Consider the following 17,121-nt stretch of genomic DNA (forward strand, 5'->3'; position numbering starts at 1 on the left):
GTATCACTAAGCTTTCCATTTTACTGGATCACGCCCACCAACACATAAACATGCTTTAACTTTCCCAACTAAAACCAAAACTCTTGGCTCCTTTTCTCCTCCATCAGCTGCCCCCTTTCACAGCGCAACTCTTCAAAAGATGCATCTATGTTTATTGTCACCCATTCCTCTTCCTTGGCTCTTTTCTGAAACCCTCCATTCAGGCTTTCAGCAGCTTTCCACACACAGCTAGGTGGTCGCCTGGCCTTCATGTGAATGGTTGTCTTCGCATGGATTCCAGCACACTAGAATCACACAGTTTTCCTCTTATTTCACTAGCTGCTGCTTTGGGGGTCACTGAGAAGACCTCTGGGTTCCAGTGCACCATCTCAGTCCTCATTACTGGTTCTTTCTCCTTTTCATGACTGTGTATCCTGAAATGCCCAGGGCTCAGTCTTTCAGCTGCTCTCTTGTCTTACACCCACATACTTTCAGTGATCACTTCCAAACTCATGATTTAAACGACTCCTTGATTTGTATCTCAAGTCTCAACCTCTTCTGAACTTGCATTTCCAAATGCTTACTCAGCATCTCCACCTGATTGTCAAATAGGCATCTCAAATTTAGTAGTCTAAGAGGTAACTCCTGATCTTCCTCCCCAGCTCTTCTCATCCTATCATCATCTCCACCTGTATTATACATAACACTACTTCTCCTACTGCTTAGTCAGTCCTCGGTTTCTTTTTCTCATTCCCTATACTGAATCTGTCAGCAAATCCTGTTGGCTTTATCCTTAAGATATGGATAATCCTGACAATTCTCCTATCTACCCCTATCACCCTAGAAAAGCCAACTTATTGCTGTAAGGTTCTAATAGGTCTACCTTATCCTTCCCTTGCCCTCAACTACCTACACGCTATTCCCTGCAGCTACAGTGACTGTGTTGAAATATAAGTCGTTTCTGTCACTCCTCTCCTCAAGCCCCTGCAATGGCTTCCCATTTCATTCAGATTAAAAAACACAGTCCTACTTCCGCCAAGATGGAGGCGTAGGTGGAAACACTGTGCCTTCTCCCACAACCAAGTTTGAACACAACAAAGGTTTGGAGAACTAGGACACACCCAAAGACCAGAAAACGGAATTATACGGAAGTCCGACAACTACGAACTGTTCAACGGGGACAGTAAGAGAGGCGGAGCCAGCAGTGGAGCTGGGTCGGGCAGGACAGATCCCCCGACCTAGGCACACAGGCAGCCCGGAACCAGTCGGGGTGTGGGGCAGACTGACCAAGGTCACACATTCGCGCACAGTGAGACGGACCACACAGGCCCCAGGGGGCGAACCCAGTGGTGGAGGGCTGACGGCGGTGGCACACTCGAGTGCAGTGGAATGAAACTCATGGGCCTGGTGACAGTGGTGGCTGCGGCACCGCGTGCCGCGGTGGCAGACGGGAAGCCATTGTCCCTCTTTGACCCCGCCCCCACATACAACGTCACAACCCAGCAACTGAGTTGCCCTGTTCTAGTGAACACTTTAGGGCTCCGATCCTGCTATGGAACAGGCACGAACAGCCCAAAAGATGGCGCAAGAAGAACTCAAAGTCCCAGAGCCAATAACTAAGCGACCGAGAAATTGCCAGCTTCTCAGAAGCGCAATTCAAAACACTGGTCATCAGGATGCTCACAGAACTGGTTGATTATAGTCACAAATTAGAGGAACATATGAAGGCTAAACTAATTGAAATGAAGGGAGATGCACAGGAAACCAATCGTGATGGAAAGGAAACTGGGACTCAAATCAATGGAATGGACCAGAAGGAAGAACAAAACATCCCACCAGAAAGGAATGAAGAAATGAGAATTCAAATAATGAGGAGAGGCTTAGGAACCTCCAGGACATCTTTAAATATTCCAACATCCGGATTATAGGGATACCAGAAGGGGGAAAGAAACAGCCACCAGTGGAAAACTTATTTGAACAAATAATAAAGGAGAACTTCCCCAGTCTGGCAAAGGAAATAGACTTCCAGGAAATCTGGGAAGCTCAGAGAGTGCCAAAGAAGGTGGACCCAAGAAGGAACATACCAAGGCACATCATAANAAGAAAGAGATGAGGAAAAATATGAACAGTGAAAGGACAGCAAACACACAGTTATTAACAACCACACCTAAAACAAAAGCAAACCAAGAGGACAGCTAGATCAGGAGTGGAACCACAGAAATGAAGAACACATGGAGGGTTAGAAACAGGGGGGTGGGAGGGGGAGAAGCGGGGAGAAGGCACAGAAAATAGCATAGATAGTAGGTAGAAAATAGATGGGGGGAGGGTGAGAATAGTGGGGGAAATATAGAATCTAAAGAACTTGAGACACGTGGTTATAAACTAAGGGGGGGAGAATGGTGGGGGAGGGAGTGTGCGGGTGGAGGGGAATGAAGGGGGGGAATAGAACAACTGTAATGGTACAATCAATAAAATACATTTTTAAAAAAACCCACAGTCCTCATAATGAACTAAAAGCTGTACTATCTGTCCCAAAGAAGTTGGACCCAAGAAGGAACACACCAAAGCGCATCATAATTACATTAACCAAGATTAAAATGAAGGAGAGAATCCTAGAAGCAGCAAGAGATAAGGGGACAGTCACCTACAAAGGAGTTCCCATCAGACTGTCAGCAGATTTCTCAGAAGAGACCTTACAGGCAAGAAGGGACTAGAAAGAAGTATTCCAAGTCATGAAATCCAAAGACCTACAGCCATGATTGCTTTATCCAGCAAAGCTTTCATTTAGAATGGAAGGACAGATAAAGTGCTTCTCAGATAAGGTCAAATTCCAGGAGTTCATCATCACCAAGCCCTTATTATATGAAATGCTAAAGGGACTTATATAAGAAAAAGAAGATAAAAAATATGAACAGTGAAAGGACAGTAAACTCACAGTTATTAACAACCAAACCTAAAACAAAAGCAAACCAAGAGGACAGCTAGATCAAGAGCGGGAACATAGAAATGGAGATCACATGGAGGGTTAGCAACAGGGGAGTGGGAAGAGCATAGATGGTAGGTAGAAAATAGATGGGGGGGTCAGGAATACTATGGGAAGTACAGAATCTAAAGAACTTGTGACACATGGACATGAATGAAGGGGGGGAATGGTGAGGGAGGGGTGTGCAGGGTGGAGGGGAGTAAAGGGGGGGAATGGGACAACTGTAATGGCATAGTCAATAAAATATATTTAAAAAAATAAAAATAAAGGCTGTACTATCTGGCTTTCTGTTACTTGTACTGCTGGGCTCATTCATTCCACTCCAGACCCCCACCCCCGGCTCCCTGGGTGTCCGCATCACAAAAACTCCTACATCAGTCTTTGCACTTGCTGTGTGCTCTGCCAGAATACTCTTCCTGAATATGTGTTCACTATTCCTCACCTGTTTCACGTTCCTGTTCAAACATCACCCTCTTTAGATAAGACTTCCCTATCTAAAATTACAAACCCTACTGCAATGCTCCCAGACTCTTCTCTTAATTTACTTTTCTGTAGAGTATTTAATACAACGTCAGTTTATATATTTTACTTATTTTGATATTGACTATATCTCCACTAAAATGCAACTTCTTGAGGGCAGAGATTTTTATTTTGGTTTCTGTTTCCTAAGTACTTTGAATGCTGCCCGATATATAGCAGGTATTCAATAAATAAATAAATTTGCTTCAATTGCTACATTATCTCAAACAGCTAGAACAAATTGTATTCTGAGTAAAAAAGGAACTTATTTTGGGACCACCACAATATTTAGCAAATAGCATGCCATACAATATTTTCTCTGAAATTTTCTCCTTTTCATTTCTTTTGCATCCTTCAACAATTCTCACTGTGAATCATGCTCATAATACACTAACCAAAAGATTTCAAGAGCTTCATTTTGTAAATATCCTCATATTTCATTTTCTAGAACATAATTAATTATTTCAAAATAATTTAAAAATTGCAGAAAAGTGAAAGGTACCTTTCACCCAGCCCGCCCAGCTGTTCCTGCATCGGCACAGCTGTTCCAGCACCCCCCGACTGCTCCTGCGCATACACACTTTCACTGGTCTTGTTCTGAACCTTTTCACAGCAAGCTACAGACACGAGGTCCTGCCTCCCCTAAACACTCCAGTGGGTATATTCCAAAACAAAGACCCTCTAAAGTAAGCAGCAAAATTCCAAATCCATAAAGGTTTTTACAACACTACTACTCTATCCTCATTTGAATGCCGAATGTGGTAACATGTCTCTTTCCAGGATGCTATCGAGGAACATAGATTGCATTTAGTTGCCATGTCTCTTTGATTCCTTAACATTTTCCTGCCATTCACGTCCCCTGTTGGCTTCAAAGATTTCAAGACTCACATTCTGCAGGATATGACCTCCCACCTGGGTCTGAGGGTTACTTCCTCTTGATCAGCGTTAGCAGAGCATCCGTGGCAGAAATACCATGCAAACGATATGTGCACTTCTCGGTGCATTACAGCAGGAAGCTCCGCGTGCCAACTTGTCCCATCACCACTGATACTAGTCTCCATCACCTGGCAGTTTTGCTGCCTAGTTTCTCCACACTAACTTCACCATTTTCTCCCTCTGTAACTGATTAATATTTTGCAAAAACTGACTAGTGTTTAGGATTATACTAAAATCCTGTTCCTCATCAATCCTCTACCCACATTAGTATCCACTGATAAGTCCTGGAAGAATTACCTCTATGATAGTGACCAAATGTGCTTCTCTATGTCCACTATTTTTTCTACATTTATTATTTTTTTAATTATTTTTAAAAATCTTTTAAAATATTGTTCAGTACAGTTCTCTCCTTTTTCATTCTGACAAACTTTATCATCTACTTGTTTATACCATCATGGACTCGTATGTTCCTACTTAACTCAAGGTGTTGTCATCCATTACTATGGTTATTTAGTTTAAGCCTCAAATTGGTTGATTTGCCCAGGCAGAGCCCTCTTAGGCTGGACCCTGGTCCTTTTTACATGTGCCCATCATTTCTCTGGTAAAGATGTTCTGGGCACATTTTGTGCTTTTCCTCACTCTGCCTGGAATTTAAAAATGAAAATCTGGAATTACCGTGGAGTCACTGCTCTTGAGGCGTAACACACACATATATACCCATACGTACATAGACATCTATAAGTATTTCCAGATCTCACTGTATACGTATAGAAGTCTTCAGTTCATACTTACATGTCTAATTCCAATCCAACACACCTTAGGACTCTTTATAGCCTCATTTCTATCTTTTTAGATACCATATTTTGCCATGTATAATGCACACTTTTTGCCCAATTTTTTTATGGAAAAGTAAGGATGTGCAGTATACACCGGTAGTACTAATTCCATATCAGTATGTTTTCAATTCTTTTATTTATGCTTACGTGTTAAAAGTGTGACTCTAGAAAGCAATAATGATATCCATATGTAGACTAATAATACCCTGGAATACGATAATCAGTTTTGTTTTCTATGATGGGCTGCCACTCACACACTCCCAACTGGGGACCTGGCCTGCAACCCAGGCATGTGCCCTGACTGGGAATCAGACCAGTGACCTTTTGGTTCTCAGGTGGGCACTCAATCCACTGAGCCACACCAGCCAGGGAGAGAATCGGGTTTGTCTCTAAATATTAATGAAAATTTAAAATAAAAAAATTTTCCCCTGAAAGTTTGGGCCCAAAACATGATGTGCATTATACACAGCAAGCATTGGGTAACACAAAATTCCTAACTTTAGCAGTATAACTGAATGAGATTCAGAGGGAAATACACATCTATTACAACAGTAGACAGAAAGCAGTAATGGTATGATGCATATGCACAGGAGCTTTGTAAACAGAGAAAGGGAATCGAACCCAATTGTGGTCACTGAATGCTGCTGAGAGGAAAGGAAGAGGGAACTAAAGTGAACCTGGGAGTCACACAAAAACAACGAGCATTACTTATCCAGAAGCAAAAGCACTCTATAAAAGGGCGCTGAGGGCCTGGGCAAGAGATCATGGTAGGTCTGAAGATTAGAAGGAATTGGCACAAGACATTCGGGAAACATTAAAGTCTTTGAAGATCAATTAGATGGGGATGGGGAAATGGAAGAAAAGAATTGTGGAGTTCCTTTTTACTACTTAAACCATAATAGTTTCCTAATCAATAGTATAGAAATATTACTGTTAGTAAAGTAATGACTGTGTTTATTCTCATGGTCTTTCTTCTGTCAATATTTCTTATCTTCTTTTTAAGTAATACGAGGATAACAAAACCCTAAGGAAATACTGTGAAAATGTTTAAAATACTGTGAAAATGTTTAAAATACAGTTACAACTGGACTTCTGAAAGGATTATACTATTCCACAGGGTTTGGTCTTTTACCAACCACTGTTCCTACAGCAAAGAGATGAACTAAGAATTGCAAACCAAGATAAAAATTTCAGGCCAGCAAAGCATTTTTTAAAAATCCTCATCTAAGGATATGTTTATTGATATTAGAGAGGGCGGGGGGGGGGACAACGTGAGTGAGGGAGAGAGGAGAAGGAAGAAAGAGAGACAGAAAGAGAATCATCACTGACTGGCTGCCTCCCAAATGTGCTCCAGCCAGGAACAACCTGCAGCCTGTCAGTGTGTTGGACAACGCACCAATCAACTGAGGCACCCGGCCAGAGGCATTTTTAATTATTTTCGAGACATGTAAAAGCCATAATTCAATGGATAACCTGAGAAACATGGCTATATTTATAAAGCGTAAGAACTCTAAAGAACAGAGTTGGATAATACAGCGATTTTCAAAATTCCTAGGACTGGAAATCCTTCTAAACGTGTAAAAGTAACATCTGAAGGATAACCTGGATAAACATACCTGTATTTACAAAGCATAAAGAACTCTGAAGAGCAGATTGTATAATATAGCAATGTTTAAATTTCTTGAGATTGAAAATCCTTCGATGTTAAAAATGATCATAAGCCTGAACTCTGCATGTATTATAGGCAACTTACATCCTCTTCTAAAGATGTATTAAGACCAAATGGAGTTCCATGGGCTTTTAAAAATTAGAAAACACATGATTTAGGCAACCAGGAATCTGGCAATGTTGGTTCTTGATGATTCTCTGTGCCTATCTTCTATAAATAGCACAGAGGAAAATCTATTGTGAAATATCTTTGTACAGATTAATTAATCCTATCTACTGTTATTATTTTGTCCATATTATAATAAAAATTTATAGAGTAAAATTAGAGGAACAAAATTTTATACTGATAAAAAGATTGACTGAATATCTTTATTTGTCCTTTGATTCTAAATGAGAGCTTAGCTGGGTAGAGTAATCTTGGTTATAGGTCCTTGTTTTTCATCACTTTGAATATTCCTTGCCAATACCCCCAAGCCTACAATGTTTCTTTTGAAAAATCAGCTGACAGTCTTATGGTAACTCTCTGCCTTCCCCTTGTAGCTTTTAAGATTCTCTTTAAACTTTGGCATGTTAATTATGATGTCTTGGAGTGGGCCTCTTTGAGTTCATCATGTCTGGGACTCTGTGCTTCCTCGACTTACATGTCTATTTCCTTCACTAGGTTAGGGAAGTTTGTCACTTTTTTTCAAATAGGTTTCCAAGTTCTTGCTCTCTCTTTTCCCTTCTGACACCCTATGATGCGAATGTTGGAACACTTTACGTTGTCCCAGACACTCTTTACATACTATCTTCATTCTTTGGGATTCTTTTTTCTTCTTGCTGTTCTGATTATTCTTTTTTGCTTCCTTATGTTTCAAATCACTGATTTGATTCTTCGCTTCATCCACTTTATTGTAGATTCCCTGAAAATTGCTCTTTAATTAATATATCCTTTGTTTCTGACTGGATCTTTTTTATGTTGTTGAGGTTCTCACTAAGGCCCTTGATTATCCTTATAGCCAGTGTTTTTTGAACTTTGCACCCGATAGTTTGCTTTACTCCATTTTGTTTAGTTCTTTTTCTGGAGTTTTGATCTGTTCCTTCATTTGAGCCATGTTTCTTTGTTTCCTCATTTTGGTGGCCTCCCTGTGTTTGTTACTACGTATTAGGTAGAGTTGCTGTGTCTCACAGGATTGGTTGAGTGGCCTAATAGAGCAGGTGTCTTGGAGGGTCCGATGGCACAGCCTCCCGTTACCCAAGGTTGGTATTAGAGGTACACCCACTGTGTGGGCTGTGTATACCCGCCTGTTGTAGTTGAGGCTTTTTTATTTTGGCACATCTGTAAAAGGGTGCAGCCAGGGGCCGCAAATCCTTCCTAAAAAGAAGGATTTGTAATGGGGTCTAGAACTCAAAGTGTCCAGGAAATATCAGAAAGATATATAGGATGTCCTCACCCCACCCCGCCCCACCACAGGTGTGAGCTGGGGGAAGGGACACATGGAGCAAGGCCATTGAGAGCTGTTTTGCATAGCAACAGTTTCGCAGATAACCTCTAGAATGGCCACTTACCAAATTTATAACCTTTAACTGGTTTCATAGGTATGTTAAATAGCTGTGGCCATGCTGTGAGCCAGGGAGAAGGGAGTGACTTCCACCCTAGATGTAACTAAGAGGTGACTTCCCCTGGTTACAGAGCCTGCGTGAGACCTTGGAGATGACTGGCTCCAAGCCACAGGGCCACACCTGCCCAGACTTACCATGGCAGCCCAGAAAAGCTGGGAGATATGAGAGTGCTGGCAAGTGTAGCCGACTGTGGGAGGAGTCGGAAATGGGGCTGCAGAGGAAGATTAGCGCTGGGATTTAAACCCAGGTGCGGCAGCCATGATGAGAACCACCACTCAGCTTTAGCAGAGAATCACCCCAGGGCTTGGGCAGGGGAGAATCACGTGGCTTTGGGTCTCCCTTTGCCACACAGCTCAGGAAGCTGGAAAGCAAGATGTATCAGTGATGCAGAGCTCTCTCTTAGTTCAAAAGAATGCAGGAGAGATGCTGCAGGAAGGAAACGGGGGAAAGGACTCTTGTTGGTGGGTCACGAGAAGGTGCCATGTGGTTTCGGTGTAAGAACTGGAGGTCATGGCAATACAGCGATGGTGCCGGGAACCAAGGGAGGCCTAACAGTTGAACATGGCTTACTGGGAAGAACCGGAGGCTGCCTGATCCATGGACTTCTATTTCTTTTCCTGAGATAAGGTAACCCAGACTGGGCAAAGAAGGGAAGCAAGGTCTGTGTGTGTTTGTGGGTGTTTTAAGGGAATTTGGGATTGATGAAGACATTAAGTCATTACTCTTAAGTCTTTATAACTTGAATAAATAATTCCTTTCCTTCTCACCAATCTCTAACACGAAGAGCTATAATTCTCTGGTGATAAGAAAAGTGAACATAGTACAGGGGGACCCCAGGGGAAGGGGGGGTCACTTTGGTAATATTGTGGGACCCCCTTCCCTGGCGGCCAATCAGGGAAAATCATGGAGAACACATGTGCAGTAGCGTTAAAGTAATACAACTACCTGTACATGCACAGTAAAAGCCTGCCAAAACTAGCCAGGAAGGATCCGCCCTATAAGAATAGAGTCCCTCCAATTCCTAAAGTCAATCTCTGCTTAGAGTTGGCCTGCTCCCATGTTCTCTGCTATACACTGGGGGTTCAGTTCAATTCTTTGTCTGTGATCACGAAGAACCTGGTTACCTGTGCCCTCCTGTGACACATCCTGTGTCAGCCACTGCTTGTGTTCTGTCCAGGGTCATACAGCACAAGCTACAAAGCTATCTGCAGATAGCTGCTTTCACTGGGCTTGGTGGTGTCCAGCTGAGGTCAAACTGTGAACTACGGCTGTCTGCTGCTAGTGCCAGGCTTGAGGCAACTTAGCAAGAGGTACGGGACTCAGTGAAGCCAGATGCTGCCTGTTTGAGAATTTAGGAAAACCTAAAGCATGGGCTGAGACAAGCCATTCACATGGAAAAGCCACTGCAGTCAGCTTGGGTGGGCCCCAAAGTTGGATGGGGTAGGGCCTCAGGGAATCACCAGGGTTGGGCAAACAGTGTGAGGCAGGTTGATGGAGTCTCCCATATGGTGCCCACCTGCCAGCTCTGTGCTCTGTGATGGGAAGGCTCAGAAAAGGAACAGTGGCCTTTGCCAGCACTGCTGTCTAGGTGAAGCTGCCTCTGAGCTCTCACCCTGATGCCTGACAATTCAGTTTCTGCCCATATGTCTCTGATGCCTTTCAATCTGCTGCCTCCATGCTGGAGCTCAGAGGGAGTGAGTCTGAGGCCGTCCATGGGCCCTATAAGAGGACCTGTCAGGGAGTCCGGTAGTTTCTGTCTTCCACGGCCTCAATCCCTGCTGGTTTTTACCACCAGAAGTTATAGCAACTTCTCTTCATGACACTGGAATCCTGGGCTTGGGGGCCTGGTATGGGACTGGGATCCTTCGCTCCTAGGATGTCCCTCCTGAGTTTTATCCGATATATGTCATGTGGGACCAGCCCATTCCATGTCTCTGCCCCTCCTACCAGTCTCAATGCAGTTTCTTCTTTAGTTCCGTAGTTGTAGGACTTTTCATTTAGCTTAATATCTGACAGTCCCAAATGACAGTTGTTCTATAGTTTAGTTGTAACTTTGATGTGGTTGTGCAAGGAGGTGAGCAGTGTTTACCTAGGCGGCCATCTTGACTGGAAATACCACTTCTGTATTTTTTCAGCTAAAATTAGAAATAGGTTGTTAGGAACCACGCTGATTGGTTCCAGAAGCTGTAACACACCCCCCGCCCCCGACCCGGCGGCTAAGGCTGAGTAAAAAGACCTTGGGACTATAAGCCATTAAGGAGACAAAGCTTATCTCCCTGGCAGGGGGCACCGCCTCTGCCCCCTTCACTTCAACCTGCTTGGCCCCCGGATGACCTGTTAGCCAATGATGGGTAAGATTCTTCAAAGGCGGAATGACTTAAGACAGGCATGATCACATGGAGGCCCTCAGGGAAGGACTTGGGGGTTACAGAAAAAGGGGGTGATGGACCCTTGCCCCTTGGCTTTGACATAGCCTGAGTCCTCATTCTGTCTGCAAGAAATATCCTAATCTTTTGGCTGCCTTACTTCCCCTGCCTGACTTTAGCCTGAAACAATGCCAGACAGAGGTAGGTGCAGGCCTGTGCTGGAAAGGGTGGGTTCCCCGGGGTGATCAGGCCTAAGAAAGAATGCATAAAATCTTGTGAAACCTGCTTTGCTAAGACCCTCAATTTAAATAAGGGTCCAAGCATGAAATGAGTTTGTTTCCCCAAAGTTTTATGGCCCTTTAGTTATCTGACTCTGACTCAAAATAAGCCCTCAGAGTTCTTTGAATGTTATCTGTTTGATCATTACTGCCTGACAATGATTGATGAGCTTTATGTATACACCCTATATTCCTACGCAAATAAACCAAATAAAAGCCCATTGAGAAATAGGCTCCTGGCCCTTCTCCTTTGAGAGATTGGCCATCTTTCCTCCCCATGCAGATCACGTCTTGGTAGATTTACTCTCACCTGTAGCTGTGGGGGGGGGGGGGTGCGGCACAGGGATGCTCGCTTGCAGGCAGAGCACCTCACAATAGGTAATAGGCGTTTAAGCACAAAGAGACTAATGACCATTTCCATATTTTAAGAATTCTAGTAACTCCACTGTTTCTCTTTGTATTTTGAGGGTATAGTAAACGTCACATTTGATCCATCTTACCAGTCGTTTGCTATAAAGTAAGGCTGTACTGCTGCCACTGGAAACTGCCCATTTAGAAAAGTGCATGACATGTTCCAACTGTTTAGAAAGTCCAGCCACTTCCTGTTGTTGCTGCATAAGTTTCATGCGATGGTCTTTTGCAAGGCTCTGAAAAGAAAATTTCAAAGTTAATTCTGCCTAAAACATATCTTAATGGTCATTTTTCAGATTATCAAATTAGAATAAGCACCACTTCTAAAAACTTGAAAATACTCATAATGCTTTTCTCCCCTAGTATAAAAAAATCCGTTTTACTGCAGCAAAACGCTGTGACCTGAAACACCACGTAGAACCATGGCTCCTGCCTCCGCCACCGCTACCACCACTGCCTCCGCAGCCTCGGCACCCTGCCCTCAGTTGGCTCTATATTCTGGGATTTAGGTGAGTGTTCAGGTATCTTCCAATGTCCAAAAAGAGCAAAAATTGTAGATTAGCTATAATACAGTAGATGTCTGTTAAATTCAATATGCAAAATAAAATAGATGTACCCTCCCCACCCACACAATCTAGTCAAGGTACCAGATCACATGGTTTAGTCAAGGACATGCTTTCACCTTTCAGGAATTCTAGTCCTGATTGCAACCAGTCTGCGCCTAGTCATGCCATATGGCAGACAACGTGTTTGATTTGTATGTGGTAAGAGAGATATTATTTTTGTCTAAAATTACATGAAAACCCATTGATATAGTGACTGATGGCACTGATGCACTCTCAGAAAAGCTACATAAAAGCACATTCACCTTTCTCTACGGGAAGTACACAAGGAAGAACACAGGTTAGTAAAGAGTGAAGACCACTGAAGGTGGGTTATTTTAAAGGTCTCTAAACAAAAATCTCCTCTACCCAGCAAGGAAAGGGGAAGAGTATAGGGCTTTCCGCTGGCTTCAGAGGGGCGGGGGGAGTTTAAAAGTAAAATTCCTACATTCCAATATGGAGTTATGATCTCAATAAAAAATGAATCTAGATCCTAGCCATTGTCAGTTTCGAATGTGGAAAATAGACATTTAAGGGAATGAAAGGAAAGACTGCAGCCACTGCCAATGGCTTTCCCATGTCTCATTTAAAGTTCAGAGACAACTTACTCACTAAGCTATTTCTGACCTCCTTAAAAACTGTTTGTTTGGACACATTCTAGAAAGAAGAAGCCCTGGCTGGTGTAGCTCAGTGGATTGAGCACAGGCCTGCGAACCAGAGGATTGTGGTTCAATTCCCAGTCAGGGCACATGCCTGGGTTGCAGGCCGGTTCCCTGCAGGCCAACTCCCAGCAGGGGACGCACAAAAGGCAACCATACATTGATGTTTCTCTCCCTCTCTCCTTCCCCTGTAAAGGTAAATAAATAAATTTAAAAAAAAAAGAAAGAAGAGAAATTCTGCCTAGAACCTAACTTTTGCAACCTAACTTTTAATTAGGTATCATTACTGCCTGACAATGATTGATGAGCTAACCTAACTTTTAATTAGGTTCCAAATTGAGAATCAAAAGGTCTGGTTTCTTGGTCTTCCATTGCAACACCTATTTCGGCTGATATCTCGAGTCCTAGATAAAAATGACAGCATTTATTTACCTTAAAGGAGGATTCTGAGAACCAGGAGAATGGGTAGGAAGACTACAGCCATATTTAAAAGGTGTTATGAAAACTGTAAGCAAAATAAGTTGATTAAAAATAATACTGATGATCAAGTTCATCCATACAGACTGGAGCTTTGGTCAAAGCTGTTTATCACCTTAATGTTTTAAAAAAAATCTGCAAGTGATTCGGATTTACAGTGAAGTTTGAAAACAACCACAGTCAGCACTAATCTCCGAGAAAGCAATTTGAAGTCATTAACTGATTTTTAGCAGAGCTTTGAAAACTCTTAAAATTGTTTAAAGCCTTCTATTAAAAAAAAAAAAAACATAAAACCTGAAAAAATAGTTACTATAAATGGGGTCTGATTCCTGCTAGCCAGAATACTTCTTCACCAAATATTTGTTTCTAAAAGAACACAGAATTATTTTAGTCTTTGTTTTTGGTATGGCTGATAAGCCATGCAAGTGGCCATAGTTTTTTGCAGAAGGGACAGAACCTTCTGAAAAAGAACTTATAATTTTGTCAACTATAATGACGTTTAACTAAATTATTTCTAGGAGTCTGTTAAAAATCTTCAAACATTACAGTTCTTTTACTTACTCTTTTATCACTCTTTTTATTGAGTTTTTGAGAGAGAGAGGAAGAAAAGGAGAGGGAGAGATCAACTTGTTGTTCCACTTACTGATGCAATCATTGGTTGATTCTTATATTTGCTGATTGGATACTGAACCTGCGAACTTGGCATATCAGGACGATGCTCTAACCCACTGAGCTAACCCGGCTAGGCTAGGGCTCTTTCCTCATCCTAAATTGCTTCTTTACTGTGAATTCCCTCAGCACCATTATACTAAAAGAATTCTAAAGTATTGTGCAATTAATATGTTAATATGTCATGTAGAAGTCATAACCTCAATATTATCTGAAGTCAAATACTGACTTTGGACTTGACTTTCAGGTATGCAAAACAGCTGATGAAAGTAGTAATATTTTTCTTATCTGCAGCGAGAAACTATCCAAACTACTCTAAGCATTTCTCCCTAAGTACTGGCTTTAACAAGTAAGACTCTAAAATATTAAGGGCAGGCAGCACCTCCTTTTACCTACTATCTCATAAGGTTAAATGTATATAATTGAGAACTACATAGAAGCTAGCTTAGTGTAACAGTATCTTTCTAGAACTTTTCCTCAACTTTGCCCCTCCCCTTTGGTGATGCAAAATTGTCATTTCAAAGAATCTCTAAAGTGATTCATCTCATCAGCGTGTACAGAGCTCCTCCTGCAAGCAAGGCACCGTGTTTGACTCTGAGTAAACAGTAAGAACAGAGACATTCCTAGGGGGAAAATCTCCCTGCTTGCTAGACGGGATGCTGCCAGATTCATGTGCTGCTTAATAAATAGATCTTCAAATGTACTCAGCTGAGTTTTTGATCATTAACACTTCACACAAAGATTTCTAATAATTCAGTTATCTACATTTACCTTATGGGGTATGTCAAAAGTTCAAAAAATGCTTAAATTCTCTTACTCAGAATTACTGTAGTTGGAAACTGACTGAAAAAGAATAAAGAATTACAATCTATAAAACACCATCATAACATCTGGTTTAAAAAAACTGTTACTGGATATACCATCACAAATGTATTTTCCATCCTTTGACATAAATAGTCCAACCTCATGGATGCTATTAAATAAGTTTGTTGTTTGCTAGACAGCACCCATTCCTACAAGCCCTCAGTTAAACTGTCTTAATGTAGCTTTGCTCTAATCTTTCAGGCTATAGTACTACAAAGACTAACATTCAAGAAAAAGCATTCCTACTGTTTTTATACAGTCATAAATGATCAGCTTGACAATGTAGAGCCTGGCAAAGGAAACCATGAGAATGGAGAAACAATTAACAACCGTATGAAAGAGGCTGAGATTTCAAATTCACAAACACACGTGAAACGACACTGAATCACTCCGCCTGGTCGCCCCATTACCACTCACTCACCTCGAGCTGATGCAGTAGCGCTTTTCCCTTTTTATTTATTTCCACCATCAGAGTGAATATAGCAACTTTAATATCCTGTTCCACCTGCTTTTGATTTTGATTTACTTCAATTATCCTGAAAATTAAACGGAAGGGGGGCAAGATCTAAGGCAGAAAACTTGTTTTACATATTCAAAATTGATTTTTAAGGTCTACATTAGATTAAAATGTTTTCAACACTTAAAAGCTCAGTTATTTCTAAGGATCCTTCTGAGTAAATTAACTTTCTTCAAGATAAGACAACAGAAATACAATTCTTCTGAAAGATATAGCCACTTAATTCAATTTTAAACTCAAAGTGGGTAAAACTGTAAGAGAATAAACACATTTTAAGAAAATATGGTTTGGAAAGATTATGATGACACTCAGGAAAATCAACCCTCAGCCTACAAGGAAAGACAAAAAAAGATTAATAAACAAGATAAAGAAAACAAGGACTCGGAAAGAGCTCTAGTGTGTTCACTTAAACTAAGAAGAGGGCACACATGTCACTCCTCTTTAGTCATCTGACCTGCTACACTGTCCCTCGTACCCGAAAAGCAGCAGCAAAAAGACAAGAGTAGTTTGTTACTTTTAATAACACACTTGTCTTTAAGCAGCCAAACTACTTAATGTTTAATCAACCAACATCTATGTTTTTTCCTTTGACTAGAAATAATGGAAATGCTGTTTTCATAGAGATGGAGATGGACAGAAAGAAATACGCAGCATCAAAGCAGAATATAACAGAAGCAGGAAAGAACTGGGGCATCCACTGAATATTATGAGGCAAATAAGAAACGTTTCTTTCATTCACTTCTCCCATCCTCACCCTCCAAAACTTAAGACCAAAGGGGCAGAGATTCTATTCTCTGCTGTAAATACTTCAAGATAATTATTTGACATCAATATTCGCTATAGGGTTAAAGAAACTAATTTAAACCCTCATGGCGGCAGAATAGAATGAAAAAAACAGCCAGTGCCATGTTTGTGCATATGTGTACAAACGAATTGCTTATCAAGTCAGTCCAGTAAATTTAACCCTTCTATAATCAGGTAGGGAATAAAGATGTAAGAAATTAACAACTAAACCAAAGGTTCTTTCCTTTTTATCCCCACTTGAAAAACCAAAATCCTTCCAAACAATAGTGCACTACTTTGTAAAAACAGCTTAAACCATTAACAAAAAGGTAAAAACATAAATTTGAAGCATTCTCAGTATCTGATTTTACAGCTTACTATTAAAAAAGCCACAGTCATGAAGAAAGTGGAGTATTGGCAAAAAAGGAAAACACAACGGGACAGAATTCGAGTCCAGAAATATCCTCACACATACACGGTCAGGTGATGTTCTACGAAGGGGCCAAGGCAACTCGAAAGCAACAATGGTGTGGAAACAGATGGATAGCCACATGTGAATAAAAAAAAAGTGAAATCTGCCCCAGAGTTCATACTATACACACTGTGAACGAATAAGAAAAAAGTCAAAAGGGCAAATTTCATCAAGGGTAAATCTTTCACATAAAATTAGCAATTTTACAATTGCTACCATTTGCCACTAGATGATAGAAATGACTGTAATTACCTCTCCTTTTTCTATAAATATGCATTACAAGTTTTCAGTTACTCGGTTACAAAAATTTTTACACCCACCAATTACTCTATTTGGGAAAGTACAGTATTGTGATTAAAACACCGTAAGGGAAATAGCTTTTGGTTAACTATAGTTATTACGTGAAAGAGAAAGGTAAAATGAAATTAGAGTTGACAAGAAAGAATAACAACTAAAAGATCCACACTAAAACTTTTACTACCACAACATATAATAATGAA

At 41.2% G+C, this 17,121-nt stretch overlaps 1 protein-coding gene across 2 annotated transcripts in view; it reads right to left on the reverse strand.

Annotated features, from left to right (window-relative positions):
* The window catches only part of TRIM24 (tripartite motif containing 24), a 140,148-nt gene that overhangs the window by 28,926 nt on the left and 94,101 nt on the right, over window positions 1-17,121 (reverse strand). For both annotated transcript variants that reach the window (XM_037049120.1, XM_037049119.1), the window contains exons 6-7: window positions 15,271-15,385; window positions 11,668-11,814 (exon numbers count right to left, since the gene is read on the reverse strand). In XM_037049120.1, the coding sequence (XP_036905015.1) occupies window positions 11,668-11,814; window positions 15,271-15,385 (262 nt within the window). The remainder of the gene's footprint in view (window positions 1-11,667; window positions 11,815-15,270; window positions 15,386-17,121) is intronic.

Source organism: Sturnira hondurensis, unplaced genomic scaffold, assembly GCF_014824575.4.
Source record: "Sturnira hondurensis isolate 20B ecotype Veracruz unplaced genomic scaffold, ASM1482457v3 Scaffold0006437, whole genome shotgun sequence".
Classification (NCBI taxonomy): Eukaryota; Metazoa; Chordata; class Mammalia; order Chiroptera; family Phyllostomidae; genus Sturnira; species Sturnira hondurensis.